General features: G+C 33.1%; 1 protein-coding gene across 1 annotated transcript; it reads right to left on the bottom strand.

Annotated features, from left to right (window-relative positions):
- Positions 1-7,884: 7,884 nt before the first annotated feature.
- On the bottom strand, positions 7,885-18,886 carry LOC124450555. The gene is given in 3 exon segments (XM_047001212.1): positions 7,885-13,667; positions 13,670-14,486; positions 18,729-18,886. Coding segments are annotated over 2 exon segments (4,047 nt in total). The 5' UTR covers positions 14,479-14,486; positions 18,729-18,886; the 3' UTR covers positions 7,885-10,429.
- Between the last annotated feature and the right edge of the window lie 621 nt (positions 18,887-19,507).

Here is a 19,507-nt window from a genome sequence, read left to right as displayed (position 1 = left end):
TTTTGCCACAAATACTGGTTCGGTCAGCAAATAGCTACCTGGCCATGGTTAGATCACTTGGTTTCGGGAAATTTGACTTACGATTTTTTTTCTCTTGCTTTCACTATGCCTTCATTAATACTTAAGCTTGCCAAATTTTGACTTGCAGGCCCATTATGCAAAAGGTAACTTTTAGAACAAATTCTGCGTCTTTGCCTCGCGGTATTTTCTCTATAGATTTCTATCGGGGTTTAGTCTAGATGTCCAATCATCTTAATTATCTGTTTTTGAGACAACTCCGCTATCGCACGCCGCTACGCACGGAATCTCAGTTGATGTATTCCTCATAGTCTAATAAGATGTTTCAATTAACTATTCAATTTACCCTTTTCAGTTAGGATAAAGAAGTTCAAAGTATCTCCCTAGTTATTTCGTGTTTACGTCCTTACAGATAGACCCTAGACTTTACTCAGTTCCACTGTCTAAGACTCATTAAGATAAACCCAATATAATTTCTTATGTCCTGGTGTTTTCTTCCAACCTAAAATAGAAATTTTATTCCTATGTATATCTAAATGACAGCTTGAGCAAACTGGCACTAAGTTTGACCTTCGATTTAATCTTCTACTACCTAATTTCTTAGGTTGAATGTGGTGGTTAGCCTCCGCTGGAGCTCCGCATATTTTTTTCATGAATCAATAAAAACTTGAGTATTAAATTTTGAAGGCGGAATACTGCTAAAGAGCTTGCTCCACTTCGAGATGGTTGTTTCCAGTTAATAAGTTTACGATATTTTAAAGCACTGTTATAAAATTTTTTGTCATTATTTATGTGGCCCATAACTTCATTGCCATATTGGGAAGGTCCTGGGCCAAGTTTTAATTTACGTTCATAAATTAGGCCCAAATCTTCGTGTTGAATAACAGATAAATGATAGAACCGAGCTGGTGAATCAATTAAAGAATAAAATTGGTGTAAATGAGTTGAAAGAGCAAAACTATTTTGTGCAGTTGTTAATCTTTCAATTGTTGCAGCTAATATCGCTGTTCCTGAACTAACTTCTGTTCCATGACAAATTTCATCACCTAAAATTGAACTGTTATAATTAGCTAGCTTTAACATAGTTGAAAGATCTCTCATTTCGACCTCAAAAGTACCATGGCCTTTATGAAGATCATCTCTCCCTAAAATACGAGTAATTAAATAATGATAAGGTCTTAACCTAAATGAATCTGCAGCTACATATATTCCTGCTTGAGCTAATTTTACGTTGACTCCAATTGCTTTAAGTAAAGTGGATTTACCTGCACCATTTACTGAGAATATTAACATTCCTTTATCTTCTAGACTTATATTATGAGCCACACATTCTTCTTGAGTGTTTAACTGTTCTACTAATGGATGTCGTAAATTAATTGTTTCAATTAGACCCTTGGATTGTTGGGATTTTGTTGGTGTCAAAAAATGTTTAGTATAATTAAATTTAATAGCCGCGATAGCTCCGCTTAGTGCAATATCTATTCTAGAAATCATATTTTCTAAAGGCGAAAATAACTCAAAATAAATAAAATATAATCTTTTAAGTTCTCGTTTATAAGTCTGTTTTGCATAAACATTAATCTGCTCTTCTAACAAATTTAATTCGATTGACACTTTGTTGATGGTGGGGCTAGTAACTATAAGGTAGTTTTTTCTTTTGCCCAACACAATAATTGATATAACAGATATAGAGGCACTAGTCATGTAATGCTTTAACTTAGTTAAATTTTTAGATGAAATAGAGAAAGCATGATCCTCTTTATTAAAATAACAAACTTTAATAGAAATTGTATCTTGAAACACAATGTGTGAAGTCTGCTCGGCCCACTTTGTGAGTTGGGCCCTTAAAGTTTGTTGTTGTGAAAGAAGCTTGGTTAGATTATCAGATGGTTGTAATACATCTTTAAAAACGCCTAGAGTATTATCAACCTAGAAAATTAGACCTATTGCTTTGATTAACAATACTAATTGAGGCTTAATTGAGGGGGGTAATTGAATATTATTTATGAATTTGTTTATTAATTGATTAGCAAATAAATAAGAATGATAAATTTGACTAAGATTTTAGGTGGTAAGATGATATCACTTGAAGCAGATATTGCCCATTGACGGTGTAGAGAAGATAAATCTTTAATTTGTCTTAACTCGGAATTGTCAAAGATTTTCTCGCTAATTAATTGTTTAAATGTAGCAAAATCTTCATAACGAAAATTTAATTCAGAATAATTTGTAATAGGATTAAGAAGTCTGAATTTTAGTAGTTTTTTACCCATTGCAGTAGAACAATAATAATAATAACTCGGCTTGAGAGTATGCTTGTTGTCTACTAGGGGTGTTAGGGTCATGCCAAAGTTCATAGAACTTACCAATTTGAATAAGCTGGATGACTGATAATCCATGCTTAGAAAAATTCTCCTCTGCTAAGTTAAAATATTGCATAGGTATCTGATTAATTTTAATTTAGGCTTAACCTCTCAATAAATTTAAGGCTCGAACAGCAATTTTACCACGTAAACGATAATAGTTAACCATAATAGCTAAACCAAAGGCAGATTCTGCAGCTGCAATAGTTAAAATTACTATCGCAAAAATTTGACCAAAAAGCGCATAGAGCACACGAGATTCAAATGGAAGTAAAATAGTAGAAGCCAGTAAAACTAGCTCTACACACATTAACATAATAATTAAATTACTTCTATTAAGAATAATACCTAATATTCCGATTAATAAGATGATAATTGATAACACTAAATAATTCATGCGCCAATACTAATTAGAAGCTAGTTTCCTACTCTAAACCTCCTTCTATCCATTCATAAATTAACCCTAAAGTTAAGATAAATAAAAATAACATAAAACCCAATATCCAAATAAAGGTAAGCCCATATATGTAACAGCCCAAGGAAACAAAAAACATATCTCTAGATCAAATATTAAGAACAAGATACCAATTAAGAAAAATCAAACGGAGAAGGGATTTCCGGATTATCAAAATGGACAAATCCACATAGAGCGGTAGTCATCCACAACCTTAGCGGTGGTAGTCATCTTCAGAGCCAAACTACGAGTAAACGCCAGGTTAGCACTAATTCACAATGACAATACACATTTCCTTTACACACAATACAATGACGTAAGAACCAGATAACAAGTACGGCTAACCTGACGTTTACTCCTCATTTTACTCTGAACATGACTACCGCTAAGGTTGTCGGAACGTCAGTCAACAACAACAAAAACAGTCCTTTTCAGGACTATACCAACCTGGACGATCTACATTTACAAACATGTAACCATACTCCAGGGTTCAAACCATATAGTTTAATATATTCTTTGCCTTTTAATTTCCTTTTGAAGTTCTTTCGTACGTTTCTTAGTTTTCTCAGCAGCATGTTCATTTGTACAGTTTTTTGTAGTGTTGATTCTGGTTCTCTAAGAAGAAGGTCACGAAGACGGTTATCCTTAAGTCCACATATTATAATGTCACAGATGAGATCATCTCGAAGTATTTTAAACTTGCATTCTGCACTACGCTCATTCATACTAAAGTTTGATTTTGACGTAGGCATTTCTATCTGTTATAAATATGCCTGCGTTAACAATTTAAGGTATAGTAGTAATATATGAAATGTTATACACCAACTTCCAGAAACTACACCAGCTGTCCCACTCAGTTTCGGTTGGGTAAAATTAGACCACGTGCTGGAAAACGTGGAGATCCAATTGATTTTCCTCTTGTAAATGTCCTAAAAACTTTTTCTATCTTAAAAACCAACATGGAATAATTTTTTCAAATGTATATATTTGGATTTTTATTTTAGAATTTTTATTAAGCTTTCAACTCGGTGCTTCGAACCTTCGTCGGAATGGAAGAATATATTATTTACAAAGATTCTGTAGGCGTTTGGAGCGTCTGATTGGTTGGTTAGTAGTTGTGTTGATATTATTGGATGGTATAAGATGCGTTGTCATGGTTTCGGGTGTATGGATTGCGTTAGTGAAATTCGAGTGTTTTATTTTAGTCGTTGTGTTATTAGTTTGTTGTTTTGGTTTTGTCTTTAGTTGTGAATAGATGATGGGGATGTCAATATGTTTGTTTATTGTGTTGTTGTCTTTGCTCTACCATGCCTCTTTGAATTCTCGTGCGTGTTTTGTCTGTGCGCGTCCAAGAAGTTGAGTTTTTGTCCAGTCATATGTGTGGTTTGTATCGTAGGTATGTTCTGCTGGTAGTGATTTTGGGTCGCGTCGTTTGATGGCATTCTTGTGTTCAGTGAGTCTTTTTTCTATTTTCTTGGATGTTTGTGTTATGTACTGTTTGGGGCAATCTTTACATGGTATCATGTAGATCGCGTTGGTTGTGTCAAATGTCGTTGTTCGGTCTTTATGTTTAGTGAAGTATGATTTGAGTTTGTGTGTTGGTTTATGTGCAATGTTTATTTTGAATGGTCGAAGTAGTCTTGATATCATTTCTGATGTTCCATTTATATATGGTAATGTCTCTATTTTTACTGGTTCGTCTGTATCTTCGTTAGGTTTTTCAGTTTGTGGTTTGTTGTGTATTTTGTTTAATACTTTGTTGATAAAGTTTCGTGGGTGATTGTTGTTTATGAATGCAGAGTATAAGTAGTTGCGTTCATTCTTCTTGGCTTCTTCTGTACTGCAGTGTGTTTTAATCCTGTTAAAGAGAGTTTGTATGCAACTAATTTTGTGTTGTGTTGGGTGATTGCTATTGAAGTTGAGTATTTGGTCTGTGTGTGTATTTTTGCGGAATACTTGTGTGTTTTATGTGCCGTCATGTGATCTGGTAAGTAGAATATCTAGGAAGGTAAGTTGTTTGTTCTGTTCTTTGTCCATGATGAAGGTTATGTTTTGTATGGTGTTGTTTATTGTGTGTAGAATGTGTTCTGTTTTGTCTTTTTCGACGGTAGCAAAGATGTCGTCAACAACTCTTCTCCATAGTCTGATGTGTGTTTTGTTGGTGACTGACTGCTTTTCAAGGTGTTGCAAAGCAGCTTCTGCGAGGAAGGTAAATAAAGGAGAGCCCATTGGTGCTCCTGAGATTTGTCACTAATATGAATTTTGGAAGGAGAATTCAGTGGAGAGGCAGAGCTCGAGCAGGTCGATGATATCGTTTTGGTCTAGTTCGGTTGTGATTTTCCATGAGTTGTTGTTAGTAAGTAGTTTATTTGTGACTTGTTTGGCTATGTTTAGTGGTATGGATGTGAAAAGTGACACTACATCGTAAGATATCATGATTTCGTCTGGTTTTAGTTTTACATTTTTAATATTGGTGAGGAAAGTTGTGGCATTTTTGATAGTATGATGTGATGATTTGACTAGTGGGTGCAGAATATTAGAAAGATATTTTGATAGTTCATACGTAGGAGATCCAGGAAGAGATACAATTGGTCGAAGCGGGTTGTTTTCTTTGTGAATCTTTGGTAGTCCATAAAATTTCGCGGTGGAGGAGTCGTTGGATCGGATTCTTTTGTAGACGGTTTCGTTAAGTTTCTTTTTGTCTTTTAGTTGTTTTAATTTCTTGTTAATGCGGTTGGTAGTGGTTTTGTTGAGTCTGTTTGTAGAGGTTCATACGTGTTGGTGTCTTGTTAGAAGGTCTTCGCTTTGTTGATAAAGTCTGATTTGTCCATGATTACAGTTTTGCGTCCTTTGTTGGCTGGTAGTATGACTATGTCTTCGTCGTTTCGTACGTTTCTGATAGCTTTTTGTTCTTCGTTGTTAAGTGTGACTGGTCTTTTGAGGCAGAAGTTTGTCGTTACTTTGTGGCGAATGTATTGTAACATGTTTTTTGGGGAGGACACCCTGTATGCTTTATATACACAATTTGTATAGCAATGTACCCTCCTGTGCAATGGTGGATCAGGGCTGTGGAGTAGAACAGACGGTTACACATTGTTGCTGTTTTACACTAGAGTTTCCAGAGTGCTAAAACTTGTAGAAATATTCCTTCGACTGTTATGTTAATGAGGACAATATTCATAAGACATCGCTACAAGCAGTGTGTGAGATAAAGGTGTACACAGTGCAATTTGCACATCGTTTTAGCTAAAATGAACACAATTGCACATCACTTTTTAAAACGATATGCAAAAAACTGATTACCACCACATGAATTGAAAAAAGTTTCCAAGCTTATTCTTTACTAATCTTTACTTTACAAACGAGTGCGCTGCACGACATTAAAATCAATGTTGGCACAATGTCATCAAATTCAAAGACGTTGTCACTTTGAGACTGTGAAGTCTGTCAAGAATCAACATACATGGTGCTTATATTCTTATGACAATACATTATTCATGTCAAATTTTGCATTTGCGTTGTTTTGTAAACCGTTACGTAGTGTTTTTGGCATCATAGCTATTTTGAGTATTTTCAGTAAAATCAGGAAACATTTTGAAAGAAAACAAAAAAAAACTTAAATATGCCAAATTTGAAATATAAACCAAAACGACTTTTGATTTTAAATAAGCCTAATGTGAGAAAAAGAAGCCAAATCTGGTTCAAAACATTAAGCCAAACTGGCAACCTTGATCAGTCATTCTTTTTGCTTTTACCTCAAACTGGTACGAAAGTCCTGAAATCAGGACTAACAATACAATTTTAATTAATTATAGACACAATAAAATAAATCACATGGTGTTCAGGAGGCTTATCAAAAAATAAAAATGTTGCTTTTCCTTCAAGACTGAAGTGGTTTTGTGATATCTTTTAATTTCAATCGAAGGCCTGTTTCAAACGTCAAACTTTACACGCACCGAACGCATTAAAGACAAAAGAAAATGAAATGAGTTTCCTCATTATCTTTTGTTTTAAATGCGTTCGGTTCATCTAAAGTTTGACGTTTGAACTAGGCCTAAAAAACATCAAACACTTTTAAGTTCTACGTACGTTCTTTTGTTGTTTTCTCATAACTTTCATCTCTAAAGATAGCTCCTGTCAACATGTCCGAGTCTTATTAATCATAATTACATATTAAACTATTAAGTCATTAGTATAAAGTATCTGTTTGAAACAACTTTAATGTAAGAAAATTGATAAGATTCTACGTGTAGAAGAAGTATTTGTAGCTGATAATCTCACCTTGTAAACCATTCTTTTGGTACATATATACATTATACGGGGTGTTCCCAAAAAAGAACAAATACAGGATGACTAGAGCCATAGAAATAGACCAAAAAAATATATTTCTTGGTGTAAAATTCAACTTATTCTGAAAATTTAATTCCTCATCACCACGTCCCACTGATGTATTTTTCTGAACTAAATTCTTAGAGACTAACGATGTGCATGAAAGTCGTTTGATTTAGATTTGGAAACCTGCATACCATTCAAATCGGCAAATCAACTTTCGAATTATGTCTATTTATACAATTAGTTGTATTGTCATATAGGTGCTGTGTATAGTAATTGCGATTGGTTCATTAGTAGTCACATGACTTGAAATAAATGCACGGTTTCCTGCCAGGAAAACAAGTGAAAATGTGTTGTCCCCTCATTTTAATATCATAACGAATAAAACAGCCACCAAACCGAAAACTGAAAAACGTTTCTCGAGCTAATTAGGCGACAAAAATCAACTATTAATAAAAAAGAATTAAGAAAACACTGGGAAGTCAACCTAAATTGCTGTGGTCAATCATAGCATTTTGCAACAAAATTTTGCCGGCCAATCCCCCCACCCAAAAAGACATTGATTTTACTGAAAAGTTGTGGAAATTTATGATTTTTTCCCTATCTAACAAAACACTTAATGTGCTCTCTCTCAGGAAATAGTGATCCTAAATTCCCGAGAGTCGCAATATAGGTTTGGTGTAGTGGACAAATGTGAAAATTATTTAAGACACGATATATAGATCAACACACATATATTGTAACAATTTAGTAGGAAGCATATTTATACAACGATTATTTCCTACATTAACATACTAATATCATAAAACTGTGTTGATGCGTGCTACAAAACAAAGTTCAAAAAAACACCACGCAAAAAGAAAGTTTCTCTCTAAATAATTTTTTACAAGTGCTAAATGAATGAATCCCAACCAGTCTTTAAAATGGCAACTGTAATTGTTCTTTTTTGATAAAATGTGATTATTTTTCAACTTTCTTTACAAGATGACGGTTACCAACAAATAATGTTGCTGAATGTGAGTGAAAGTTATTATACAACTATTGAATGCTTATTTTAAAAATTGGTATTTTTTAATTCAAGATACGACACCTCCTTTTCTAAAGCACCAGTGATCTTCACATGGCAGTTGGCAAATTACTATTACTCTAAAAAATGGTGTTGAGATATGTGGGATTCATTTATTTAGCATTTAAAATTTAAAAATCAAAAGAAACTCTAGAAACGTAAAGAAAAAGTGCAGTAATGAAACGTCAGCATACAGTCAAGCTACTCGTAAACGGACATCCTACAGACCACGACCTAATGTCTGCTTAAGTGAGATGACCGTTTATGGGATGTTATGAAAGATATCTATTCACTATACTTAGATATGTACACAACAATATGAAATAAAGTTTAATGATCTAAAATTGTTCCTTACATAAAAATAAAACACAGTGGATACAGAAATATGACATCTTGAAAAAGAAAGACGTTGAAATTTTTCCATACTTTTCATTCCCATTATTTGATTTACTTCTTAGATGTTGAAGTTACTTTTGTAGTGAATGATTTGTTGATCATTTATATGAACTAAACTGATCACTTTCATTCTACAACCATCAATAGTTGATGTTTGCTTTGAATTTTCATGACGTGTTGCTGTTAAGATCATCATATCACAAATGTTATAGTGTCATTCAAGTACATATATATTTCAGAGCATGCGCAAAGGCAATCGAGTGTCATAATATTCACAATGACAGTGCGCTTGTATTAAGAAGCAGCTTGAACTATAGATGCAGCAAAAAATCTTTTAGCCATCTCCAATAGCCACAATGTAGTAAAATCCAATTCTTTTCATTAACTCTCATGATTACTTATGCGTTATGTTCATATCAAAACGTCCACATGAGATGATAATTTTCACGCTTCAGCTTTATAAAAACTGAACAAAGTGAACAGCCAGCTTCACTATTCTATAAATGTAAAAGTTCATATCTTCCAATTTTGACAAATGATATTTCAAAGAACACGTGACCTGGGTGACGTTACAAGTACAACAATAAATCCACAGAGAATCATGGTACATAAATTTGTCCTTTCTTTCATTACGTCACTTCCTGAAATAAATCTTCTCCTTCTTGTATAATCGTTTGAATTAAGAGTAGACGATGGAATTTTATAGCCAAGCCATAAACATATCAAACTTTGGCAAAGTAACTTCCATAAAGTATCGATTCACAAAGTAAAAGTGTTCAAACTTTAACAATGCTTGATATCGATTTTTCATAAGTTTCAAAGTTAAAAACTTGTCATTAAACATCTTTCCATTTGCGACATTGTCGTTTGTTTCTGTCTCTGTATATAGCAAAACTTTCTTTGACTTTAGTTAACTTTTCATGTTCATACAGTAATACATGGTTTGGAGTGTTCCATCTCAATGGTTAAATTGTTTATCACGATGATGAACGTCAATCATAAGTCATTTTCTTGTCGAGTTTACGATTTACTTTTTAACAGTCAGTGAGAAAGACAGCCAAATTTTTAGTTTTTCTTGAAAAAATTAGCAAAGGTACCACTGTTTTATTGTAAATTTACGTTTTTCAAATTGATAAAGATGAAAATATTCATATAACCGAAGTAACAATTGGGCTGTCTTTGTCTCTCTTAACAACTTAACACATAGATATTTTGTATATAAAAATGCAATGATTAAAAAGTATTAAGAAATTATTTCAGTGCAAGATAGTATTGATTTTATTAGTAAAAACTTGTTTTTGGTGTAAAAGAGCATCGAAAAACGTGCAATTTTAAAGCCATCCTACACTGAATACATTTGCATGAAAATTATATGTTTACATGGTGTAGATATAAACAAAATATGACCTATGGTACAATAACTAACAAAAGTTTGCATTTTACATGTTTGTGTGATAAGATAGGTCAATAAAATTATTTTCTTGCGCAAGGAAAATTATTATCTTAGACACGAAATAATTTGTGTTTATGGTTTGTCTTTATTGTCATTGAATTTTAATCTTTGATTAACTTCAGATTTTAAACATGATCTCTCTCAATGTTGACATTATCGTACACTGCGGTCTCTGTACAGAACAATCAAAATTAGACAAAGGGCGTTTTATGAAATTATACGCAAACAGACATTAATTGAAATGTCAACAATGATAGGGTTCATGCATAAAAACTGAACAAGATTTTCTTAAAAGTAATATAATCATTATCCAAAATGGTGAGAAATTTTATCATTAAAGATCAAATTTATGCTCGTGGCAAGATGATTTTTACGCATTGTACCGGTACCTCGAAGAAAGAAAAATTTAAAGCAAGTTTGCGTTTACGACAGTAATAAAAATTGCTTGGAAACATCCTCACAAGAGGAAAAAGTAATTCTACAGTCTTAAAATCTTTCAAATCAATCAAATCTAAGTCCTTAATAATTATATACCTATCATCAACAAAGAAAAACTTTAAACCCCAAGAATCCTCCAAAAATCTATGAATAATTTGTTTGGTTTTAACGTCAAATACTGTCATAAACTTACCCACGTATCTTATTAATAATTTATCTGCTGAAGGCGAAAAAGCAGCGTCAGTTATACAGTGAGTAGTATCACGCGTGTACTTTCCAACGTGTTTGTTCACGATGAAATTGGTGATTTCCTCCTTAATTACGTCACCCCAATCATCAACTTGTTTGTCTTCATGCCACATACAGTAAATTATCTGACCCTTAAATTCAACTTTAGCAAACATGTGATACTTAGAGCTACATGCAAATACGTCCACATTTCGATAATTTTCAAAATTCACTGATATTTCATTTCGCTTGTTTTCAACATTAAAAAATAAAAAAGAATCAGTTTTTTGACAAGCAAATGATACATCACTCACCTCAAAAATTTTGTTTGTACCTTTTAGTTCATCGAAACTATAAAAAAGTTTTGTCAAATCATCATTCCAAAGCTCAGGAGTATTTTTTTCCGTAAGCAAAATAACTCCATTTCGTACAGCAACCATGTCACTAAAAAAACATTCCTTGACAACAAAGTGAAATGTGTCGAGATTGTATATAATTACCCTTAAATTTTCTTTATTGCTCCGATACAGAAATTCTCCATTTGAGCAAAATTTATCGTCACGAATACTGTAACTGTTAGTTAAACATGCACGCGGTATTGAATAAAGATAAAAGTCATCTCCGTAATTAAACAAAATAACATTGTCGTTATTCAAAATAAAATAGAACTTTGGTACTCTATCCAAGGAAAAGATAGATCTGTTGCGATCGAAAGGATCAAGAGGTAAAAACGAATTTTGGGAAACAAGATCTAAGTCAGGAAGTTTCTCACCAGTGGGATTTACAATGAAATGCTTACTACTCCTATATAAACGATGGCAACAACGCCAAGAATGACGACCAACAGTGAACAAAACACCAAACTCACTTAAAGAATCAGACGGTAAATAATCGTCGTAAACGAATGTTTCATAATTATTTGCTACATCAAATATTTGAACCACTTTTCCTTTCTCAATAACACACAAATATCTTCCACAATTAGAAAAACACAGTGAGGTCACCACATCATTACATCTAATACTGCGTTTCTTCTCACCTTTCTCAACGTCCCATACTGTTAAAGTATCTTGGTAACTAGTGACCATTGTGCATTTATTCTGAGAAAAACATTTGTTGGTAAAGAACTTAGAAGTAGAATCATCAAAATGGAAAGGACTGGAGAAAATTTTACCATTAATATCTAGTATCTTATCAAGCTTGGAAGCAAAAATCAATTCTTCGAATGGATGAAAGATAACGCAAAACTCTTCCTCTTTATATTGCTTAAACTGACCAGCAATATTTTTAATCCATAAACATCTGTTTGTTCTCAATGAAAAAAGTTGCACGACGAGCCCAAGATAACCACACACGACGTAATCATGATTTCGTGAAACATCAACAGACTTTACAAATCCACTAAAATATAATAATCGAGCCTTTACAAAACCCGAGTCTCTCCACTCTAGATATGGTGAATCTTTGAAAAGTGTTTCAAGCATTGTGGTAGCTTGAGACGACAGATGTTTAATTTCGTTAGAAACGAGTAGCAAAAAATTTACTTCATCGTCAAACCACGTAAAGCGCGTCATTACAGAATAAACTTCATTAAATAACAATCGAATGTCCTCAGAAATAAGAAAGTACACATCATGTGCGTTGACTAATTGAAAATTTTCAAAAGTACGACTAGAGTCAACCAACATAGAAGCAACTATAACTTCCAAGTCAACAAGATATTTACCAACATTTTCAACGATATAATCATTATCGGAAATATCAAGTAAATGAAGCAACCAATACTTGACTGAATACCTCACTGTCACATGTTTAATGACGTCATAGTTTACGCCTTCAGCTTTGAGGTTATCCAAAGATTTTAAACAAAATTCCAAAACAAGTCGATTACCACAAGAAGTTTTTACTGAGTAATCATGTTTTCGATCATCCAACAACCAATCATTTAAGGATTTGTGAAAAAACGAAACACATCCTTCTTCATTGCTAACAAACAGACAAGAGATAATTTTTTTAACCCCACGTGATATGCGATTCGAATTCAAACAAAGAACGTCATTGATCATTTCCCAAGGAAGAGGTTCTTCAGCAACAGCCAGAGCATTTAAAATTGACTGAAACTTTTCGTTACTGATATGAAACGAATCTAATTCCTTACTTAATCTTGTTAAGCAAATTTCGTAATAATCATTGAGATCTTTTGGTATGGAACCTTTCAACAAATCCTGATTTTCGACTTCACTGGTAAGAAGCGATGCAAGCAACATAAGTCCGTCAGCTCTTTTTGCCAAAATATTTTTAAAATCAGAAAAGCTGTCAGTAGAGCCAATTCTTTCCTCAATCAAAAATTTAATATCGTCTAAATTGCGATCATCACTGCAATTAATGAACAGTGGATTTAATTTTTCGAACTTATTTAAAGCAACTTCGTTAGGTCTTGTTGTAATTACAAAGCGAAAACAAGGCGGAAGTTTGTGTAAGTGATTAGCAATCAAATAAGTAAGGTCATCTCTTTCTGGATAACCACATTCATCAAGAGCATCAAGCACAACTAACATTCGCTTGGGAAGTTCTGAGATATTACAAAACAACTCAGTAAAAAGAAGGGAAAATAGTCCTTCAACATTCATGTTATTCAAAGACTCAGAGAGTTTACCAGAAAGTTTTTTTACAAGAAGTTGTTTGTAAGCAGGAAACTTACGACTAACTTGCATCGCTAAAGATTGAAAAAGTACATTGGCTTTATTGTAACGACTGTTTTTGTGTTGAAAGAAATGAATTGCAGTCAAATATTGTGGGTAACGCTTACATAAAGTAGCTGCAATTACAGACTTACCCATGCCAGCAACAGCAGAAATAATAAATGCACGATTTTTAGAAGTGTCGTCTTCAAACCAATCTAAAAACTCTTTAAAAACCCATTCCGTGTTCCATGCAAATATTTTTCATAATGACGCCTAATTTCACTTTCAAAGTTACAGCAAACAAGGCTTTTTGTCAAAATATCTTCTTCTGGACCTAAGTGAGTGTGATGTCGTATTTCATGTACTTCGTCTTTAATTACTGTAACACTATCTTTTACCAGTTGTAAATCTTTCTCTACACCCTCCACTGTTCTCTTAATACCTCTCTGATCAGTTTTAATATCATTTAAATCGCTCTTTAATCCATCCCATTCTCTCAAAATTCTTTTATATTCTTCATTACCAAACAACTCATTTTTCAATCTATCTATTTCTTCCTGACTTATTCCTAAACGAACTAATGGTTCGCTTATTTCTACCCAAAAAATTTGAAAGTCATCAGAGCTTACTGAAGTGTTAGGTAAGTGAGCAAAACGATCATTACGAAATAACCTGATACGGGTAATATCTGCTTCAGTTGAATAATCAGTGGAGTCATTTACTGACGTCCATATTGGATCACGAGGTGCTTTTAAACCACAAATATTACGTAGGAGTATACAAAGTAAAGTAATGTCAAACTTATTTTCATTTGGTAATATTGGAGGAGGAGGATACAGTAGATCCCATTGATGTTGCTTTATTTGCTTATCTTTTAGCGACAAAAGCTTACGATAATTTTTTCTGTCATTTAAAAAAATAAATAAATCAGTACCTGACATGTGTTTCCTCAATGTTATTCTTAAAGCTTCTCCACCAACATCAACAATTAATCTCATCAACTTAAAACCATTAGTTTTTTTGTCTGAGCTCCAGACAGACGCCATGTTGCTACCTTTAGTAAAAAAGTACGTAAGACTTCCATAGTACAAATTTATTGTAATTATAAAGGAAAACCTGCGGCGGTTACAAGAAGGCAGAATAGTTTTATCCATAAGATGGCAAATTGTTTTGAACTTTTACAAAATCTCTTAAAAGGGAATAATATGTGAATTGAACTGAGCAATCATTGAAATCAAATATTGCTTCAAAGATCACAAAATTTCTTTCCTCTAAGGAAAATATAAACACCTTTTTCTGAAAATTTTACTATCCGACAAACAATGCTATCCAGGCTTCGTGCAACCGTCCTCGGATGTACAAGGTACGTAAAAAATAGGTACAAGTGTGTACATGTAAGTAGCCTTGACCTGAGTTACAGTACATGGAACAAACAGTAGTCAGTAGGGCAACTGCTTAGTGTTGTATTTTTCATTAAATTATGTGAAGTCCAAAGGCCATTCCCAAGGTCAAATCCCAAGGTCATTTCGTAGTAATAACATATGAAAAATAACATAAAATATTTTCATCGCCAAATGCCTTAAAATGAAATCATTCCTTCCTTTGGCACTTCTCTTTGGTACAAAACGTTCTCTGTGCTCAATGTTTAAAAGCAAGGCCCAGTAATTATCCATAGTTTCTATTGGAACCCACTCATTATACCATACAAATTGGTAACCCACCCTACATTTGGGTCCAAAATTTCTTACCATACATACGAGCCGAAAAATTCGTTTTCTAAGGAAAGCTGATTTTAGACTTATTTATGGTCTCTCTATGCATACTATATACAACACTGATAAAGTCTATGTATTCACTGATGCAATTAATGGCTGATGCAATCAATAGCTGATGCAATCAATGGCTGATGCAATCAATGGCTGATGCAATAACATGGTGCCAAATTAGGGAGATATTTTTGGTCCCTTATAGGGTAATATGAAGATAGATGATGCAATAACATGGGGCAAAATTGAGTGATGTTGAACTTTGAAGTTATTAACTTTTTTTTTATCATAGATGCATTTCATCTATTTTTAATTTTCTAATAGGGAAAATCTCGGAACCCATCCTACATAGACATACACTAGTTTATAACTAGAAATTCAAAATTTTTTCGACCCACCCCTAGAAGGCATTTTTGAAAATTCCAAGACCCCCCTAAATTTGGGGGGGGTAGAAACTGTGTTATCATTATCTTTCCTTTTTATTGCTCTTCTACGCACAGTGCGTGTTATGTGTGCTGGTGTTTACGTGCTAATATCGAGCAAATAAATCTCATAAATTTCAATGATAGAACGATAAGTTCGCCATTTTGAATTAAAACGATTTTTTTTTTAAGGAATATTATATCTTATTTCTATAACAATGGTGTGGTGAAAAGATATATCAAATCGGTTTGTTGTGTTGTACGAATATTTGCTTATTGATAGGACTATGTTGCAGATGCTTCTGTTGCAATTTCAATTTTTATATTTATTGTAAAAATGTGGAGGCATTGCACATGGTACATACATATATATCATTGCTGATGTAGTTATTTTCCATAGGGACATAATATATTTAAATTCTTTGTCATTTTTGGCAGTGTAACTATCAAGTTCCAAGCATTAACTATACTAGACAAAACAATAATATTCGTTATCCTTCGCATTTGCGACTATGAACGAGGACACAACCGAAGATATCACGACAGACAGACAGACACTTTCTCACTCAGACATTTTTTCATTATTGCCACCAAAAATTTATTTAGCAATATGAAATCTGTCTGCGATTTTAAGCCTTTCTGAGAAAAAAATTCAGAAATTTGGTCAAATCAACAAACTTTTACGGCATTTTGAAGTTTTACATTTTTGGCCGACGCCGTCGTTTTCTATAATACAAAAGAAACTGGCACTAGAAGGTATTTTGACGTCTTCCAATATAGTCAGCATTCGGGCATATTTAGCTTACATTAAACATATACGTTCTTTTACGATGTTTAATTATAATATTCGAGAAAATTTTGTCTTGCGAAGAAAGCGATGAATCAAAATCAGACTTGAGTGTTCAGTCAGATAATTCTGACAAAAACTTTACTCCGGGATACGTGACAGAAAACTCGGAAAGCAATGAAACTTGAGCGATAATGATTCGGATTTTGACTCCAAAGCATGGATGGTCGGAAAGACACAAATTCTAATCTCATCTTTTTAAGCCCTGGAAAATTAGCGTTCTTTTGATTCGGCAAACTAATAAACTGACGCTCCAAATCTTCTGGTTTTAATCGAGCCGAACAAAGTGTTGAAGCACTGGAAGGCTCAAATACGCGCTTTGCTTTAAAACCCAGATATTCCGTCTTCGCTTGGCCACGGGCCTTTTATCACTATAAGGCATAGTGTGAAGACTCATACGAGAGCAAAGGCTTGACTCATTCGTACAATTGGCTGCAACGCAACTATTTATCTTTTTTTCTGCTTTTACTAGTGCAAAGGCAATGCTTTTAGGAGCTTATAGACTTAAATTGTGCCTCAGCCAGCATTGACTTGATAGCAGTTGAATACACGACTCGTGTAACACGAGTACCTTGGATGATGTCAGAAAATTAGCTAGTTTACGGCTTCTCCTTATCACGGAAATTTAATATACGATTTTAGTGAATTTAACGTTTTTACAAAAAATTTTTCCTCAACGAGGCTTAAAATTATCGACAGATTTGATATTGCTAAAAAATTTTTTTGGTGGAAGGGACACTTTAAGACTCACAAGGTAAAATGCCTATTATTTTCACAGTAAAAGAATATAAAAACGTACATAGAAGGACTAAACATTTTATCAGTCTAGCTACACCACTGAAAATTTCATTCTTTAAAAATTCATAACCATTATCATTGTTTAGAAGGTATTATGATAAAAAAAATGAGCAGGTGTAATTTATTTGGACTAATGTTTCATTCACGACTTAGGAACTAAGGAAGACATAATGTAATTTGGGCACAGTTATAGGAACATATAGTATAATTTTGTAGAGAACATACAGTAGATTGCATTGAATATTTTTGTGCCATGCATATCTAATTCCGCAAGTGATTACCATAGTGGCAGTCAGACACCACCATTTTTTGACCAATAGGTGCACTGAGTTGGCAAACTACACACAGTAATATAATTATATATACAGCAGTAAGTTGCACAGAAAGTGGTCCTACTGTATATTCTCTATACTGTGGTTAGGGTGACATAAACATTTGGATGTAATGATCCCTAGACAACAATGGTTTTCAAAGGAACTTAACACATGTAGCCTATATTATGCATACATAATATGATCTAAAAATTAACAATCATCCTACAGTCCTGCCACAATTTTTCTTACTAAAATAGGGAGTGTGTCAAAAAGTCAACAAAAGTGATGAAAGCAATAAAAACGGTCAATAAAACATTGTAATAAGAAAACCAATGAAAAATTGGTGGGCATAATTTTTATGCAAGTTGACTCAAAATTGTGTAAAAGATGTAAGAATCTGTATGCCTATGACCAAAACCATTTTTCATTGGTTAGATTACTATTCTAAAAAAAATAGGCAAACTACATGAAGTAGCTTGCAATTGAAGAATAAAAACATATCAATACATAAATTAATATGAGCCCCCACCCAACAATTATTGATCTTCCTGTACATGAATGAATCCAAGTAAATAGATAAATCTTGTAACAAAAATATATATAGCGACCACACATTGTCCACAATCATTGATCAGTTATAAAAGATGAAGAACACATATAAAATATTGACTTTAGTATGTTATTTCATTAGCAAATCAACACATATCAACAAACAAGTTTTATCATATCAAAAGTTCAAAATATGTTGATGTACGTAACTAAGTGATGAAAACACTCTACAACGGTCATTTTAAGATAAAACAATGACAAAAATAACTTTCGAACGAGAACAGATCACGTTAAACACAGTGATTTAATGTTCCGCTTCACTTACATTTATTTCCTTCCTTAAACAATGTTTGAAATCTAACTTGAATATCTTCTTTATGTTTGTTGTATTTTATGGTTTGACAATAACCATGTTTAAATACTTATCACGAATAATAAAGCAATTTTCGTACAAGTTTTAGAGTTTAACTGTAACTACAATGATCATTGTTCTTAGAAATATTTAAATGACAAACCATCTTTGTTCTACTTTATACAGATAGGTAAATAAAATAAAATTATTTCGAATCGCCATCTATGGATGTCAAATCTTATTCTTACCGTTATATTAGATGAAAGGAATATTCCTTATATCATGATCATATATCGCCAGAAAAATATTTGTACGAAGGAATTGCACGAACACTTCCTAATTCAAATTCAATATAAGGGATGGGCGACTACAGATTACTGAGTAATCAATATCGCTCGATACCAGGCTTCTAGCGAAATAATCCATACCATATATGTCGATACCATAGAACCATCGTAATATTTTCTATTACTCTACAAACACTGTAATGTTTAGCCAAAATTCAGAAGGTAAATTTGTCTTTGTACGTTTTATATAACGAAATTCATAGACAATAAACTCAATGGGGACATAGCTCTGTCCGCCGTTTTTCGTGTCCGCCGGGAAAGAGTTATGGGGCGCGAAGTGTTTCTTTATTATTTACGGAATTTTTAATGTTTAATTTCATTATTTATTAAATAACCAAACGTAATAGGTTGGTTATTTCAAATAACCATTTTTTGGACCAGCATAAGTTTGGTTATATCAAATAATCAATTGACAAAATTTGGTTATTTAATAAATAACCATTTTATTTCGGCGCCGATTTGGTTATATCAAATAACCAATTTACGCTAATTGGTTATTTAATAAATAACCATTTTTATTTCGGCGCCGATTTGGTTATATCAAATAACCAATTGACAAAATTTGGTTATTTAATAAATAACCATTTTTATTTCGGCGCCGATTTGGTTATATCAAATAACCAAATAATTTTGTTACACTTGGCACACTTGAGATGACGTACGTTCGTGTTCTACTTACC

This window comes from Xenia sp. Carnegie-2017, unplaced genomic scaffold (assembly GCF_021976095.1).
Source record: "Xenia sp. Carnegie-2017 unplaced genomic scaffold, XeniaSp_v1 HiC_scaffold_24, whole genome shotgun sequence".
Classification (NCBI taxonomy): domain Eukaryota; kingdom Metazoa; phylum Cnidaria; class Anthozoa; order Malacalcyonacea; family Xeniidae; genus Xenia; species Xenia sp. Carnegie-2017.
This window is presented reverse-complemented; position numbering and strand designations above follow the sequence as displayed.